We start from the raw sequence: 17,608 nt of genomic DNA, 5'->3' as shown, positions 1-17,608 counted from the left end.
TCACTCCATCTCCTCACATCACCATCACTTGTTATCACCTCCCCATTAGCCCCCTTCATTGAAGTTCCCATTTGTTCCCTTGTCTTACGCACTTTATTTACCTCTTCCAAAACATCTTTTTATTCTCTCTAAAATCTAATGATACTCTCTCACCCCAACTCTCATTTGCCCTCTTTTTCACCTTTTGCACCTTTCTCTTGACCTCTTGCCTCTTTCTTTTATACATCTCCCACTCATTAGCATTATTTCTCTGCAAAAATCGTCCAAATGCCTCTCTCTTCTCTTTCACTAATAATCTTACTTCTTCATCCCACCACTCACTACCCTTTCTAATCTGCCCACCTCCCATGCTTCTCATGCCACAAGCATCTTTTGCACAAGCCATCACTGCTTTCCTAAATACATCCCATTCCTCCCACACTCCTCTTACCTCCTTTGTTCTCACCCTTTTCCATTCTGTAATCAGTCTCTCCTGGTACTTCCTCACACAAGTCTCCTTCCCGAGCTCACTTACTCTCACCACTCTCTTCACCTCAACATTCTCTCTTCTTTTCTGAGAACCTCTACAAATCTTCACTTTCACCTCCACAAGATAATGATCAGACATCCCTCCAGTTGCACCTCTCAGCAAATTAACATCCAAAAGTCTCTCTTTCGCGCACCTATCAATTAATATGCAATCCAATAACGCTCTCTGGCTATCTCTCCTACTTACATACGTATACTTATGTATATCTCTCTTTTTAAACCAGGGATTCCCAATCACCAGTCCTTTTTCAGCACACAAATCTACAAGCTCTTCACCATTTCCATTTACAACACTGAACACCCCATGTTTACCAATTATTCCCTCAACTTCCACATTACTCACCTTTGCATTCAAATCACCCATCACTATAACCCGGTCTCATGCATCAAAACCACTAACACACTCATTCAGCTACTCCCAAAACACTTGCCTCTCATGATCTTTCTTCTCATGCCCAGGTGCATATGCACCAATAATCACCCATCTCTCTCCATCAACTTTCAGTTTTACCCATATCAATCTAGAGTTTACATTCTTACACTTTATCACTCTATGTTCATTAGTATTCTTGAAGACCTAATAGCTCAGTATTTTCACTGTTGGTGCACTTTTAGGTTTAAGAGATTCTCCTTTATGCCTTCAATTCACTGCCTGGTAGATACTATCACATACCTTTCTCTTCTTTCTATGCTAAAGACTCTGCAATTTTGTCTTACAATCTTTGTATTTCCATTTAATGTTATGATCCATTCCCTTTGCATACTCTGGTGTCATCAGTAAAATTCCTTACATGGTTTCCTTTCCATTACTGTCTCTGTCTATCATTATCACAAGCAATTTTGAGGCTAACACATGTTCCCTGCAGTACCCCAAATAGGACATCCTCCTTACACATGGTTCCATTTGGCACTACTTTAAATTTTCTCAGTCAGAAACTCTTTAACACATCTTACCATCTTGCCCTTAATGTTTTAATAGCTACCTCCTCTAGCAAATTCCTATGGTTTAATTTGTCTAATGCTTTTGGAAAGTCAAGAAAAAGAGTATTTTTTTTTTCGAGAGAGAGAATGCAGCATCTCCATTCTATATAGTACCATAACTTACACTCAAGTTGATGCCACTATTACCTCCATTCATCATATTTTGCCTTAAATTGCACTCTAAGCTGATAACACTCATGTTATCATATCATTTAAGCAACAACCAGCAATTTCTACCTCATTCATTACTTTTTAGCTCTACAGCCATTATTTTACTGCACTGAACAAGCATGATGATGACTGGACCTTTCTTTCTTCAGTTTTAACTGCCTAGTTATATATCTCACAATGATATTACACAAACTCCACTGGAAGAGCTGCAGTTTCTACATAATTATATCCTACTACTAAATGTATATTTTTCTTAAAAATATGGATAATGGTAAAGGAGAAATACACTACTAATTACTAAAAATTAAGTGTGCTACCCAACTGCTAAAATGTACAAGAGTTTCAGAGCCTCTGGTAAATAGAAAAGTTCACATTAACAGGGTTGTTCATACATAGATAAGAAATCAATGAGTATAATGATGTTTTAAAAGGCTAACCATACCCAGAAAAAAGTTCATATGCATGAAATCACAAACCAGAAAAAAGTTCATATGCATGAAACCACAAACATATGAAAATGCATAATGAGAATACTCCCAGAAAAATGTAAAACACTTACATTGTTGTCATTTTCACACATGAGAATAATGGTAAAACTGATGAGCTTCTAAATGAAACAGAAATGCAAAAGCTATGCTAACTGAGCAAATGAAAATATATTATACGTGTAACACAAAAGCAAAGCATGAAAAAAAAAATCCAAAAATGAATAATGGTTTTACTAACCTCCTGGTAAGTTTTGCAGTTGCGCTCAGAAGCACATTTAGCAATAATGATGAGAGACCCAAGGGCAAAGGTAGTAAAGATCTGAAAGTAAAGAAAGCTTAACCATATCTGCAGTAATACCAACAATAAGTAAGGTAAGATTTCAATACAACATAAAAATCACTGTGTTGAGAAGTAGGTTTTCCTCCAAGCCTGTGTAATGAGAGCAATGAGATATTCCTTGAGAAATGTCGAGGCAGGATTATTACTACCTTGATAAAATCAGGGAGTAAGTTCTCATTCATTCACACTTATTGGTCTATTATTTGATCACCAAAATCTCTTGCCCAATTAAATGTTTGCTCTCGCCCAATTAGCAACCAGATTGATATCACCGAACCACCTTCTCCCAGTTATTCAGAATTCACAAATTCACAAATAGCAGTGCTAACCCAAAGAAGCCACAAAAGGTATAGCTAAAAGGTTTCTCTAAATAGGAAGAGAATCCTGAGTGAGGGCAACGAAAACAAGAAATTGCTTGGAGGATACTGCCTCGAAGACAAAATGTTTTTCAACTTTTAGAACTTACATTCCTTTCTCTGTGGCCTTCCCTGCAAGCAATGAGAGCAGGCCCATGAGGATGGGTAGGGTTACAGAAAAAGCTGTCAAAGGTGAACAAAACAGAAAAAAAATAAAAGCACCTTCACTGGTGAATCAGATGTATGCTGGAACGTGACTTTCTAGAATGTGAAATGTTCAGAGACACAAAGTGTGGACCAACAATATTTGAACATAGGTACAATTTTGCAAAGCTGGAAAAAAGTGTTAAAGGTTCCTTTAATTGATTTCATCCAATGAAAAGTATTCTGAGGAAGGCTACTGTAGGTGCCACTTGTCTCACGCCAAGTGCTCTAGTTAAAAGCCCATGTTGAGCCAAGTTATTTGATACATGTAGATTGTTTTCACCAAAAAAACATTCCCTTGGCAACCTCTGGTGAAATACAAAAGATAGAGCTCTAAGGGATTTAACCCTTCAATGATGGCCGACATCAATTGATGTTCTCTTAAGAAACAGTGGCCAGCATCACTTGATGTTATAGTTTTTCCTGCCTTTGCTTCAATATCTGACTAATTGTACCATTAATAGCCAAAAGAAATCCTTTCCACTGCCAAGAAGGCACAAGAAAAAAATTCTCTTGTCCTTAGTGCTATTAAAACTACCCTTCTTTGTAGATGGTCATGTAACTGAATATGTACAGAGTAATGTTGCAAAAAATATGTAGGTTATTGGATGACTTAAGTTTTAAGTGGGAACTATTCTGATGTGTATTGCTGGTGAGGAAAGTAACAAAGTACAACATGAGTGCTACGAAGAAACAAGAGACTTATAGAGAAATTTTTGTGACCAACTGCATACGAAAGAAAGGGAGGTGTCCCTAGTGAACTTGCTCTAATGGAAAAATTCACATTGCAACCGCACCTAAGTTCCTCTATACAATCCTAACGTAATGAAGGACTTTGATATATAAAGACCAACAACATTTCTAAAGAAATAACACCTTCAATATCCTCCCCATACATATATTCATCTTATTCACCAATGATACTCTGTTTATGAAATGTGAGTTCTCGTTACAATCCTTCAATATCTCCTCATACTTGGCATCTCATCTCGCTAATAATGAATTCTGGCATGAAAGGTGTAATATTTCTAAATACACTAATGTAATTTACTATAAACGCTGTACCTGTTCATGAAATAAAAGTAAAACAAAAAACAAACTTAAAAGAAAAAAGAAAGATCATTACCACATCCTCCTTTGTTATCGAAAGCTTACAAACACATCATTCACATCCATTATAAGGTCCTGCTGGAACTGACTTAGTAAAAGCCCAAGCAATCCCTTTTGAATGATAACCCATCATTCACAGAGAAATAATTTAAATTTATTACTTTTAGTGCAGTCAATTTAGGTAGAAACCTGGAGAGGGCCCATCTTATACTTCTGGGTGGGTCAGCTAAGGTTCACGAGTGTATCATTGTTGTACTAGCCAGGGCAAGGGACATATATTTATCAGAAACTACACTCTCCAGGCAAACACGAGTCATACCTCCTATCTCCATTCTGGACATCACCTATAACTGCAACACTACAAACCCAATTATAACATATCCCAAGACCCTTCATGACCACAGTGCAACTACCATACATCTTTGGACTACTAAACCTTCAAACAAACCTATCTTTTCCCTCCCACAGAGCAATCTCACTTTCTACCAATTCCCAAATGCTCCCAAAACCTTCCCCCCCTACCCATCCTATGACTTGCCCACACTTCCATGGTTTCATTCATGGCCATGTCCACTCATAGGTTTACAAAACACTTCCCTTCCTCCAAGTTTCCTCTATTCAAAAACCCCAGTTAACTTGTCTTACTGCATTGCTAAACTTAATAACCTTAATTTCATTCACATTTACTCTCAACTGTCTCCTCTGATACATTCTCCCAAACTGCAACACCAACTTCTGCAGTTTCTCACTTGCATTTGCTACCAGTGCCATGTCATCAACAAACAACAACTGACTTAATTCCCAGAACCCTTCACACCCTCTCCACAGTTTGCATACAACATCTATATATGTCTATATATATGTATATTACCCCAGGGGATAGGGGAGAAAGGATGATTCCACGTATTCCCTGCATGTCGTAGAAGGTAACTAAAAGGGGAGGGATTGACAGGCTGGAAATCCTCCCCTCCTGTTTTTAATTTTCCAAAAGAAGGAACAGAGAAGGGGGCCAAATGAGGATATTTCCTCTAAGGCTCAGTCCTCTGCTCTTAATGCTACCTTGCTAATGCAAGAAATGTCAAATATGTATGAAAAAAAAAATATATATGTATATATGAAGGCATGTATATATGAAGGGCATATGAAGCATCTCTGGTAAGCCATGGAAAGTTTTGTGGGGCCTGGAAGTGGAAATGGAGCTGCGGTTTTGGTGCAGTACACATGACAGCTAGAGACTGAGTGTGAATCAATGTGGCATCTGTTGTATTTTTCTTGTGCTACCATGTGCACGCAGGGAGAAGGGAGTGCTATTTCATGTGTGGTGGGGTAACGAGAGGAATGGATGAAGGCATCAGGTATGAATATGTACATGTGTATATATGCATATGTTAGATTTGGGTGTCTAAATGTGTATGAATGTAACCAAGAGGAGAAAAAATGAGAGATCGGTAGTATGTTTGAGGAAAGGAACCTGGATGATTTGGCTCTGAATAAAATGAAGCTCAAGGGTAAAGGGGAAATGGTTTGGGAATGTCTTGGGACTAAACTCAGGGATTGGTGAGAGCACAAGAGCAAAGGAAGGAGTAGCACTACTCCTGAAGCAGGAGTTGTGGGAGTGTGCGATATACAGTGTAAGAAAGTAAACTCTAGATTGATATGGGTAAAACTAAGAGTGGAAGGAGAGAGATGGGTGACTGTTGGTGCCTAGGCACCTGGTCATGAGAAGAAAGATCATGAGAGGCAAGTGTTTTGGGAGCAGCTGAGTGAGTGTGTTAGCTGCTTTGTTACACAAGATCAGGTTATAGTGATGGGTGATTTCAATGCAGAGGTGAGTAATGTGGCAGTTAAGTATAACTGGTGTACATGGAGTATTCAGTGTTGTAAACGGAAATGGTGAAGAGCTTGTAGATTTGTGTGCTAAAAGAGGACTGATGATTGGGAATACCTGGTTTAAAAAGAGAGATATACATAAGTATACGTATGTAAGTAGGAGAGATGGCCAGAGAGCATTATTGATGTATGTGTTAATAGATAGGTGTGTGAAAGAAAGACTTTTGGATGTTAATGTTCTGAGAGGGGCAACTGGAGGGATGTCTGATCATTATCTTGTGGAGGCAAAGGTGAAGATTTGTAGGGGTTTTCAGAAAAAAGAGAGAATGTTGGGGTGAAGAGAGAGGTGACAGTAACTGAGCTTGGAAAGGAGACTTGTGTGAGGAAGTACCAGGATAGATTGAGTGCAGAATGGAAAAAGGTGAGAGCAAAGGACGTAAGGGGAGTGGGGGAGGAATGGGATATATTTAGGGAAGCAGTGATGCTTGCGCAAAAGATGATTGTGGCATGAGAAAGGTGGGAGATGGGCAGATTAGAATGGGTAGTGAGTGGTGGTATGAAGAAGTAAGGTTGTTAATGAAAGAGAAGAGAAAGGTGGACAATTTTTGTAGGGAAGTAGTGCGAATAACTGGGAAATGTATAAAACAAAGATGCAAGAGGTCAAGAGATTTAAGGTGAGAGTATTTATCTATTTATTTATTTTGCTTTGTCACTGTCTCCCGCGTTAGTGAGGTAGCGCAAGGAAACAGATGAAAGAATGGCCCAACCCACCCATATACACATGTCTATACATACACATCCACCCACGCAAGTATACATACCTATACATCTCAACGTATACATATATATATACACACAGACATATATATATATATATACACATGTACATAATTCATACTGTCTGCCCTTATTAATTCCCATCACCACTGCACCACACATGAAATAACAACCCCCTCCCCTCTCATGTGTGCGAGGTAGCGCTAGGAAAAGACAATAAAGGCCACATTTGTTCACACTCAGTCTCTAGCTGTCATGTAATAATGCACCGAAACCACAGCTCCCTTTCCACATCCAGCCCCACAGAACTTTCCATGGTTTATCCCAGACGCTTCACATGCCCTGGTTCAATCCATTGACAGCACGTCGACCCCAGTATCCGACATCGTTCCAATTCACTCTATTCCTTGCACGCCTTTCAACCTCCTCCATGTTCAGGCCACGTTCACTAAAAATCTTTTTCACTCCATCCTTCCACCTCCAATTTGGTCTCCCACTTCTTCTCGTTCCCTCCACTTCTGATACATAGATCCTCTTTGTCAATCTCTCCTCACTCATTCTCTCCATGTGACCAAACCATTTCAAAACACCCTCTTATGCTCTCTCAACCACACTCTTTTTATTACTGCACATCAAACCACCTCACACCACATATTGTCCTCAAACATCTCATTTCCAGCACATCCACCCTCCTGTGCACAATTCTATCCATAGCCCACGCCTCGCAACCATATAACATTGTTCGAACCACTATTTCTTCAAACATACCCATTTTTGCTTTCCGGGATAAAGTTCTCGACTTCCACACATTCTTCAACGCTCCCAGAATTCTCGCCCCCTCCCCCACCCTATGACTTACTTCCACTTTCATGCTTACATTCGCTGCCAAATCCACTCCCAGATATCTAAAACACTTCATTTCCTCCAGTCTTTCTCCATTCAAATTTACCTCCCAATTGACTTGACCATCAACCCTACTGTACCTAATAACCTTGCTCTTATTCACATTTACTCTCAACTTTCTTCTTTCACACACTTTACAAAACTCAGTCACCAGCTTCTGCAGTTTCTCACATGAATCAGACACCAGCACTGTATCATCAGCGAACAGCAACTGACTAACTTCCCAAGCTCTCTCATCCACAACAGACTGCATACTTGCCCCTCTTTCCAAAACTCTTGCATTCACCTCCCTAACAACCCCATCCATAAACAAATTAAACTACCATGGAGACATCACACACCCCTGCCGCAAACCTACATTCACTGAAAACCAATCACTTTCCTCTCTTCCTACATGTACACATGCCTTACATCCTCGATAAAAACTTTTCACTGCTTCTAACAACTTGCCTCCCACACCATATACTCTTAATACCTTCCACAGAGCATCTCTATCAACTCTATCATATGCCTTCTCCAGATCCATAAATGCTACATACAAATCCATTTGCTTTTCTAAGTATTTCTCACATACATTCTTCAAAGCAAACACCTGATCCACACATCCTCTACCACTTCTGAAACCACACTGCTCTTCCCCAATCTGATGCTCTGTACATGCCTTCACCCTTTCAATCAATAGCCTCCCATATAATTTACCAGGAATACTCAACAAACTTATACCTCTGTAATTTGAGCACTCACTCTTATCCCCTTTGCCTTTGTACAATGGCACTATGCACACATTCCGCCAATCCTCAGGCACCTCACCATGAGTCATACATACATTAAATAACCTTACCAACCAGTCAATAATACAGTCACCTCCTTTTTTAATAAAATCCACTGCAATACCATCCAAACCTGCTGCCTTGCCGGCTTTCATATAATATAATATATATATATATATATATATATATATATATATATATATATGTGAATAAGAGCAAGGTTATTAGGTACAGTAGGGTTGAGGGTCAAGTCAATTGGGAGGTGAGTTTGAATGGAGAAAAACTGGAGGAAGTGAAGTGTTTTAGATATCTGGGAGTGGATCTGGCAGCGGATGGAAACATGGAAGCGGAAGTGGATCATAGGGTGGGGGAGGGGGCGAAAATTCTGGGAGCCTTGAAGAATGTGTGGAAGTCGAGAACATTATCTTGGAAAGCAAAAAATGGGTATGTTTGAAGGAATAGTGGTTCCAACAATGTTGTATGGTTGCGAGGCGTGGACTATGGATAGAGTTGTGCGCAGGAGGATGGATGTGCTGGAAATGAGATGTTTGAGGACAATGTGTGGTGTGAGGTGGTTTGATCGAGTAAGTAACGTAAGGGTAAGAGAGATGTGTGGAAATAAAAAGAGCGTGGTTGAGAGAGCAGAAGAGGGTGTTTTGAAATGGTTTGGTCACATGGAGAGAATGAGTGAGGAAAGATTGACCAAGTGGATATATGTGTCGGAGGTGGAGGGAACGAGGAGAAGAGGGAGACCAAATTGGAGGTGGAAAGATGGAGTGAAAAAGATTTTGTGTGATCGGGGCCTGAACATGCAGGAGGGTGAAAGGAGGGCAAGGAATAGAGTGAATTGGAGCAATGTGGTATACCGGGGTTGACGTGCTGTCAGTGGATTGAATCAAGGCATGTGAAGCGTCTGGGGTAAACCATGGAAAGCTGTGTAGGTATGTATATTTGCGTGTGTGGAAGTATGTATATACATGTGTATGGGGGTGGGTTGGGCCATTTCTTTCGTCTGTTTCCTTGCGCTACCTCGCAAACGCGGGAGACAGCAAAAAAAAAAAAAAAAAAAAAAAAAAAATATATATATATATATATATATATATATATATATATATATATATATATATATATATATATATATATATATATATATATTATATTCTTTTTTATTTTGCTTTGTCGCTGTCTCTCGCGTTTGCGAGGTAGCGCAAGGAAACAGATGAAAGAAATGGCCCAACCCACCCCCATACACATGTATATACATACACGTCCCCACATGCAAATATATATTCCCATACATCTCAATGTACACATACATATACACACACAGACATATACATAATCACATGCACACAATTCACACTGTCTGCCTTTATTCATTCCCATTTATTTATTTATTTTCACATCCCACTCTGTCATGAAACACATTCAACAAACCTTCAAAATTCTCACTCCATCTCCTTCTCACTTCACCACTACATGTTATTACTTCTCCATTAACCCCATTCACCACTGTTCCCATTTGTTCTCTTGCCTTATGCCCTTTATTTACTTACCTCTTTCTAAAACATCTTTTTATTCTCCCTAGAATTTGATGACATTCTCTCACCCCAACTCTCATGTGCCCTCTTTTTCACCTCTTACACCTTTCTCTTGACCTCCTGCCTCTTTCTTTTATACATATCCCATTCATTCACACTACTTCCCTGCAAAAATCATCTAAATGCCTCTTTCTTCACTTTCACTAACAATCTTGCTTCTTCATCCCGCCACTCACTACCCTTTATAATCTGCCAACCTCCCACCTTTCTCATGCCATAGGCATCTTTTGCAGAAGCCATCACTGCTTCCCTATGTACATCTCATTCCTCCCCCACTTCCCTTCTGTCATTTGCTCTCACCTTTTTCCATCTTTATTGTTAGAAGCAGTGAAAAGTTTTTATCGAGGATGTAAGGCATGTGTACGTGTAGGAAGAGAGGAAAGTGATTGGTTCTCAGTGAATGTAGGTTTGCGGTAGGGGTGTGTGATGTCTCCATGGTTGTTTAATTTCTATATGGATGGGGTTGTTAGGGAGGTGAGTGCAAGAGTTTTGGAAAGGGGGGCAAGTATGCAGTCTGTTGTGGATGAGAGAGCTTGGGAAGTTAGTCAGCATATGTGCTGGAAATGAGATGTTTGAAGACAATATGTGGTGTGAGGTGGTTTGATCGAGTAAATAGTGTAAGGGTAAGAGAGAAGTGTGGAAATAAAAAGAGCATGGTTCAGAGAGCAGAAGAGGGTGTTTTGAAATGGTTTGGGCACATGGAGAGAATATGTGAGGAAAGATTGACCAAGAGGATTTATGTGTCGGAGGTGGAGGGATTGAGGAGAAGTGGGAGACCAAATTGGAGGTGGTAAGATGGAGTGAAAAAGATTTTGAGTGATCGGGGCCTGAACATGCAGGAGGGAGAAAGGTAAGCAAGGAATAGAGTGAATTGGATAAATGTGGTATACCGGGGTCGACGTGCTGTCAATGGATTGAATCAGGGCATGTGAAGCATCTGGGGTAAACCATGGAAAGCTCTGTGGGGCCTGGATGTGGAAACGGAGCTGTGGTTTCGGGCATTACTACATGACAGCTAGAGACTGAGTGTGAACGAATGGGGCCTTTGTTGTCTTTTCCTAGCGCTACCTCGCACATATGAGGGGGGAGAGGGATGTTATTCCATGTGTGGCGAGGTGGCGATGGGAATAAATAAAGGCAGACTATGAATTATGTACATGTGTATATATGTCTGTGTGTGTATATATATGTGTACATTGAGATGTATAGGTATGTATATTTACGTTTGTGGACGTGTATGTATATACATGTGCATGGGATGGGTTGGGCCATTTCTTTCGTCTGTTTCCTTGCGCTACCTCGCAAACGCAGGAGACAGCGACAAAGCAAAATAAAAAAAATAAAATATAATATATATATGGGAATATTTATCCCTGGGGATAGGGGAGAGAGAATACTTCCCACGTATTCCCTGCATGTCATAGAAGGCGATTAAATGGGAAGGGAGCGGGGGGCTGGAAATCCTCCCCTCTCATTTCTTTTAATTTTCCAAAAGAAGGAACATAGAAGGGGGCCAGGTGAGTATATTCTTTCAAAGGCCCAGTCCTCTGTTCTTAACGCAACCTCGCTAATGCAGGAAATGGTGAATAGTATGAAAGAAAGATATATGGGAATATCATAAAAAGTATTGGTGATGTGAGAAGGAGATGGAGTGAGTACTTTGATGGTTTGTTAAATATGTTTGATGATAGACTGGCAGATATAGGGTGTTTTGGTCAAGGTGGTGTGCAAAGTGAGAGGGTTAGGGAAAAAGATTTGGTAAACAGAGAAGAGGTAGTAAAAGCTTTGCGGAAGATCAACGACGGCAAGGCAGCGGGTTTGGATGGTACTGGAGTGGAATTTGTTAAAAAAGGGGGTGACTGTATTGTTGACTGTTTGGTAAGGTTATTTAATGTATGTATGACTCATGGTGAGGTGCCTGAGGATTGGCAGAATGCTTGCATAGTGCCATTGTACAAAGGCAAAGGTGAGTGCTCAAATTACAGATGTATAAGTTTGTTGAGTAATCCCGGGAAATTATATGGGAGGGTATTGATTGAGAGGATGAAGGCATGTACAGAGCATCAGATTGGGGAACAGCAGTGTGGTTTCAGAAGTGATAGAGGATGCGTGCATCAGGTGTTTGCTTTGAAGAATGTATGTGAGAAATATTTAGAAAAGCAAATCGATTTGTCTGTAGCATTCATGGATCTGGAGAAGGCATATGATAGAGTTCATAGAGATGCTTTGTGCAAGGTAAAAGACAGTGACAAAGCAAAATAATAATAATAATAATAATAATAATGATAATAATAATACCTAGTTTAAAAAGCGAGATATACATAAGTATACTTATGTAAGTAGGAGAGATGGCCAGAGAGCGTTATTGGATTACATGTTAATTGACAGGCGCGCGAAAGAGAGACTTTTGGATGTTAATGTGCTGAGAGGTGCAACTGGAGGGATGTCTGATCATTATCTTGTGGAGGCTAAGGTGAAGATTTGTATGGGTTTTCAGAAAAGAAGAGTGAATGTTGGGGTGAAGAGGGTGGTGAGAGTAAGTGAGCTTGGGAAGGAGACTTGTGTGAGGAAGTACCAGGAGAGACTGAGTACAGAATGGAAAAAGGTGAGAACAATGGAAGTAAGGGGAGTGGGGGAGGAATGGGATGTATTTAGGGAATCAGTGATGGATTGCGCTAAAGATGCTTGTGGCATGAGAAGAGTGGGAGGAGGGTTGATTAGAAAGGGTAGTGAGTGGTGGGATGAAGAAGTAAGAGTATTAGTGAAAGAGGAGAGAGAGGCATTTGGACGATTTTTGCAGGGAAAAAATGAAATTGAGTGGGAGACGTATAAAAGAAAGAGACAGGAGGTCAAGAGAAAGGTGCAAGAGGTGAAAAAAAGGACAAATGAGAGTTGGGGTGAGAGAGTATCATTAAATTTTAGGGAGAATAAAAAGATGTTCTGGTAGGAGGTAAATAAAGTGCGTAAGACAAGGGAGCAAATGGGAACTTCAGTGAAGGGCGCAAATGGGGAGGTGATAACAAGTAGTGGTGATGTGAGAAGGAGATGGAGTGAGTATTTTGAAGGTTTGCTGAATGTGTTTGATGATAGAATGGCAGATATAGGGTGTTTTGGTCGAGGTGGTGTGCAAAGTGAGAGGGTTAGGGAAAATGATTTGGTAAACAGAGAAGAGGTAGTAAAAGCTTTGCGGAAGATGAAAGCCGGCAAGGTAGCAGGTTTGGATGGTATTGCAGTGGAAATTATTAAAAAATGGGGTGACTGTCTTGTTGACTGGTTGGTAAGGTTATCTAATGTATGTATGACTCATGGTGAGGTGCCTGAGGATTGGCGGAATGTGTGCATAGTGCCATTGTACAAAGGCAAAGGGGATAAGAGTGAGTGCTCAAATTACAGAGGTATAAGTTTGTTGAGTATTCCTGGTAAATTATATGTGAGGCTATTGATTGAGAGGGTGAAGGCATGTACAGAGCATCAGATTGGGGAAGAGCAGTGTGGTTTCAGAAGTAGTAGAGGATGTGTGGATCAGGTGTTTGCTTTGAAGAATGTATGTGAGAAATACTTAGAAAAGCAAATGGATTTGTATGTAGCATTTATGGATCTGGAGAAAGCATATGATAGAGTTGATAGAGATGCCCTGTGGAAGGTATTAAGTATATATGGTGTGGGAGGCAAGTTGTTAGAAGCAGTGAAAAGTTTTTATCGAGGATGTAAGGCATGTGTACGTGTAGGAAGAGAGGAAAGTGATTGGTTCTCAGTGAATGTAGGTTTGCGGCAGGGGTGTGTGATGTCTCCATGGTTGTTTAATTTGTTTATGGATGGGGTTGTTAGGGAGGTGAATGCAAGAGTTTTGGAAAGAGGGGCAAGTATGAAGTCTGTTGGGATGAGAGAGCTTGGGAAGTGAGTCAGTTGTTGTTCGCTGATGATACAGCGCTGGTGGCTGATTCATGTGAGAAACTGCAGAAGCTGGTGACTGAGTTTGGTAAAGAGTGTGAAAGAAGAAAGTTAAGAGTAAATGTGAATAAGAGCAAGGTTATTAGGTACAGTAGGGTTGAGGGTCAATTCAATTGGGAGGTGAGTTTAAATGGAGAAAAACTGGAGGAAGTAAAGTGTTTTAGATATCTGGGAGTGGATCTGGCAGCGGATGGAACCATGGAAGCGGAAGTGGATCATAGGGTGGGGGAGGGGGCGAAAATCCTGGGAGCCTTGAAGAATGTGTGGAAGTCGAGAACATTATCTCGGAAAGCAAAAATGGGTATGTTTGAAGGAATAGTGGTTCCAACAATGTTGTATGGTTGCGAGGCGTGGGCTATGGATAGAGTTGTGCGCAGGAGGGTGGAGGTGCTGGAAATGAGATGTTTGAGGACAATGTGTGGTGTGAGGTGGTTTGATCGAGTAAGTAATGTAAGGGTAAGAGAGATGTGTGGAAATAAAAAGAGCGTGGTTGAGAGAGCAGAAGAGGGTGTTTTGAAATGGTTTGGGCACATGGAGAGAATGAGTGAGGAAAGATTGACCAAGAGGATATATGTGTCGGAGGTGGAGGGAACGAGGAGAAGTGGGAGACCAAATTGGAGGTGGAAAGATGGAGTGAAAAAGATTTTGTGTGATCGGGGCCTGAACATGGAGGAGGGTGAAAGGAGGGCAAGGAATAGAGTGAATTGGATCGATGTAGTATACCGGGGTTGACGTGGTGTCAGTGGATTGAATCAGGGCATGTGAAGCATCTGGGGTAAACCATGGAAAGTTGTGTGGGGCCTGGATGTGGAAAGGGAGCTGTGGTTTCGGGCATTATTGCATGACAGCTAGAGACTGAGTGTGAACGAATGGGGCCTTTGTTGTCTTTTCCTAGTGCTACCTCGCACACATGAGGGGGGAGGGGGATGGTATTCCATGTGTGGCAAGGTGGCGATGGGAATGAATAAAGGCAGACAGTGTGAAGTGTGTGCATGGGTATATATGTATGTGTCTGTGTGTGTATATATATGTGTACATTGAGATGTATAGGTATGTATATTTGCGTGTGTGGACGTGTATGTATATACATTGTGTATGGGGGTGGGTTGGGCCATTTCTTTCGTCTGTTTCCTTGCGCTACCTCGCAAACGCGGGAGACAGTGACAAAGCAAAATAAATAAATAAATGATATCAATTATATATATTTCTGATACAGTAAACAACCTGTCATGGAAGCTGGAGATGGTCATATATATGAAAGTGTTGGACCACTGGAAAGTATCAATTAAAATATTGTGATACAAGATGATGCAAGGATTGCAATTATCACTGATAAACGTCACTAACAAAGAGGAATACAAATGATCAACCACATAAAACACAGGTCAACATCATAAGAAATGAGTCAGGAACCTGAAATGGTGGATGGCTGAAAATGAACATATCCTTACTCATGCTGGAAAAGTAAATTGGATCAACTGGGTATGTGGAGGTCAGTCAACAGGCTGTTTTCTGTATATAACTCCTTGTTTGAACTAATGTTGAATCTTACTGTTATTGAGATTTACCAAATTTCATGTTGCATCTTAACATCTTTTAAATACTGCACAGCATTTTCATTACTTTGTAGATTCTGATGCACTATGGGATCCAAATACTAAAAATGCTTGATAATCCAGAGAAGTACTTACAATATGAATGAGGTTGCCAGAGACAATCCCACCAGCTTCATGGAAAGCTATAGGAAAATTTAAAAGCCCTGCTCCTAAGGCTGCATTCACTATCAAGAACACTGCCTTGTACCATGAGATTCCTGTAAAACAGCAATATTGAAAATTTAACTGCAAAGAAATAACAGTATTGTATTAATCATTTTGCTGAGGTCATCCTACTGAATATGAGGAAAACCTGACAGTATTTACAAGTACCAAAGTTTGGTGATGGCCATATTGTTTTGCAACAATAACTGAGAATTTTAGTAAAGACTCTTAATGACATTAAGGGCTCACAATAGCATCCGATTTTTTAAATCTTAATATTCTTAATGGATCATTTTGAATATTCTTTAAATACAGATATCTAAACATATTGTATGGTTTTTCAGTCCTAATGCCTTTCTTAAAGATGTTAAAGGAAAATAATATCAGCACAGGCGAAAAAGTTTGGAATCACACATCATGTGCTGACGGTCACCTTTTAAGGATCACCATATTTTCACTTCTTAGCCCTTAAACTGTGCAGTTAATCTAAATTGGTACTTAACTCCAAGCATAGGAAATCTTTTTATTTCCTTACAGAATATCTCTGAATTGTGTGTTACTGAAGGAAATACCTAAAAAAGGAGTATACTCTCCCTTTTATATATTAGTATGGGAAGGTGATGAGTGGACAAGGGTAAGATCCTGACCAGCAGCATAGGTAATGGGTTTTTCTTGGTGTGATTGAATTCACCTAAGTACATTTCATACTGTATGTTTTTCAGGTATATTTTCACACATCCCATATGTACCATTTACATACTTTTTACATATCACATATATTTTCTACATATCATATGCATCATTTATACAGCTGAATATCAATTACACAGACACAACATTGTCAGCAGGAATACATGAAAAAATAACTTTATCACCAAAAACATTAGCACCCATAAAAGAAACTGCTTCATTTACTTTAAAAATGACTACTCTTGGTGTGTAAATATGGCTTCCCACCATGATGATGCAGTTATTCTCTCTCTGATGATTCATAGGTGAGGTGTGACACTTTACCTAACTGAGATGTTAAGCTGGTAATGACTCCTATGGATAAGAGATGGAATTCTACATCAACTGGAAGTTCAACTGAAGGTGGGAGCCCTTAAACATATATGAGGCACAAAGTCTCCTGTGATTCCTCATATGATGCACAGAGCAGCATACCATGTAATAACAACCCAAACCAAAAACACTAAAATATCATAATACAATGGTATAATACATCTATAAACAGGAAAATCATACAATGAAATGGGTAAGTCTAATAAAAAAGGCTTGACTAATCATACATACTGCTTCATTTACTTTAAAAATGACTACTCTTGGTGTGTAAATATGGCTTCCCACCATGATGATGCAGTTATTCTCTCTCTGATGATTCATAGGTGAGGTGTGACACTTTACCTAACTGAGATGTTAAGCTGGTAATGACTCCTATGGATAAGAGATGGAATTCTACATCAACTGGAAGTTCAACTGAAGGTGGGAGCCCTTAAACATATATAAGGCACAAAGTCTCCTGTGATTCCTCATATGATGCACAGAGCAGCATACCATGTAATAACAACCCAAACCAAAAACACTAAAATATCATAATACAATGGTATAATACATCTATAAACAGGAAAATCATACAATGAAATGGGTAAATCTAATAAAAAAGGCTTGACTATTCATACATGGGCCTGGCACTCTTGCCCAATGTTCTGTAAACAGTAAAACATTTCATTCATGGGATCCATAGTTAAATCAATTTTGCTAGTAATTGATGGATATGAATCTTAACACTATGCTTTGCCACCAAATACACAGATTACATACATAGATTAAAAATCTCT

General features: G+C 39.8%; 1 protein-coding gene across 1 annotated transcript in view; it reads right to left on the bottom strand.

The window, feature by feature from the left end:
* The window catches only part of LOC139754958 (sodium-coupled neutral amino acid transporter 7-like), a 151,746-nt gene that overhangs the window by 112,543 nt on the left and 21,595 nt on the right, over positions 1 to 17,608 (bottom strand). Inside the window, exons 2-3 of the mRNA XM_071672784.1 lie at positions 15,702 to 15,823; positions 2,407 to 2,487 (exon numbers count right to left, since the gene is read on the bottom strand). Of these exons, the coding sequence (XP_071528885.1) occupies positions 2,407 to 2,487; positions 15,702 to 15,823 (203 nt within the window). The remainder of the gene's footprint in view (positions 1 to 2,406; positions 2,488 to 15,701; positions 15,824 to 17,608) is intronic.

The sequence above is a fragment of the Panulirus ornatus genome, chromosome 18 (assembly GCF_036320965.1).
Source record: "Panulirus ornatus isolate Po-2019 chromosome 18, ASM3632096v1, whole genome shotgun sequence".
Lineage (NCBI taxonomy): Eukaryota > Metazoa > Arthropoda > Malacostraca > Decapoda > Palinuridae > Panulirus > Panulirus ornatus.
Note: the sequence above shows the minus strand (reverse complement) of the source record. Positions and strands in the feature narration are given on the sequence as shown.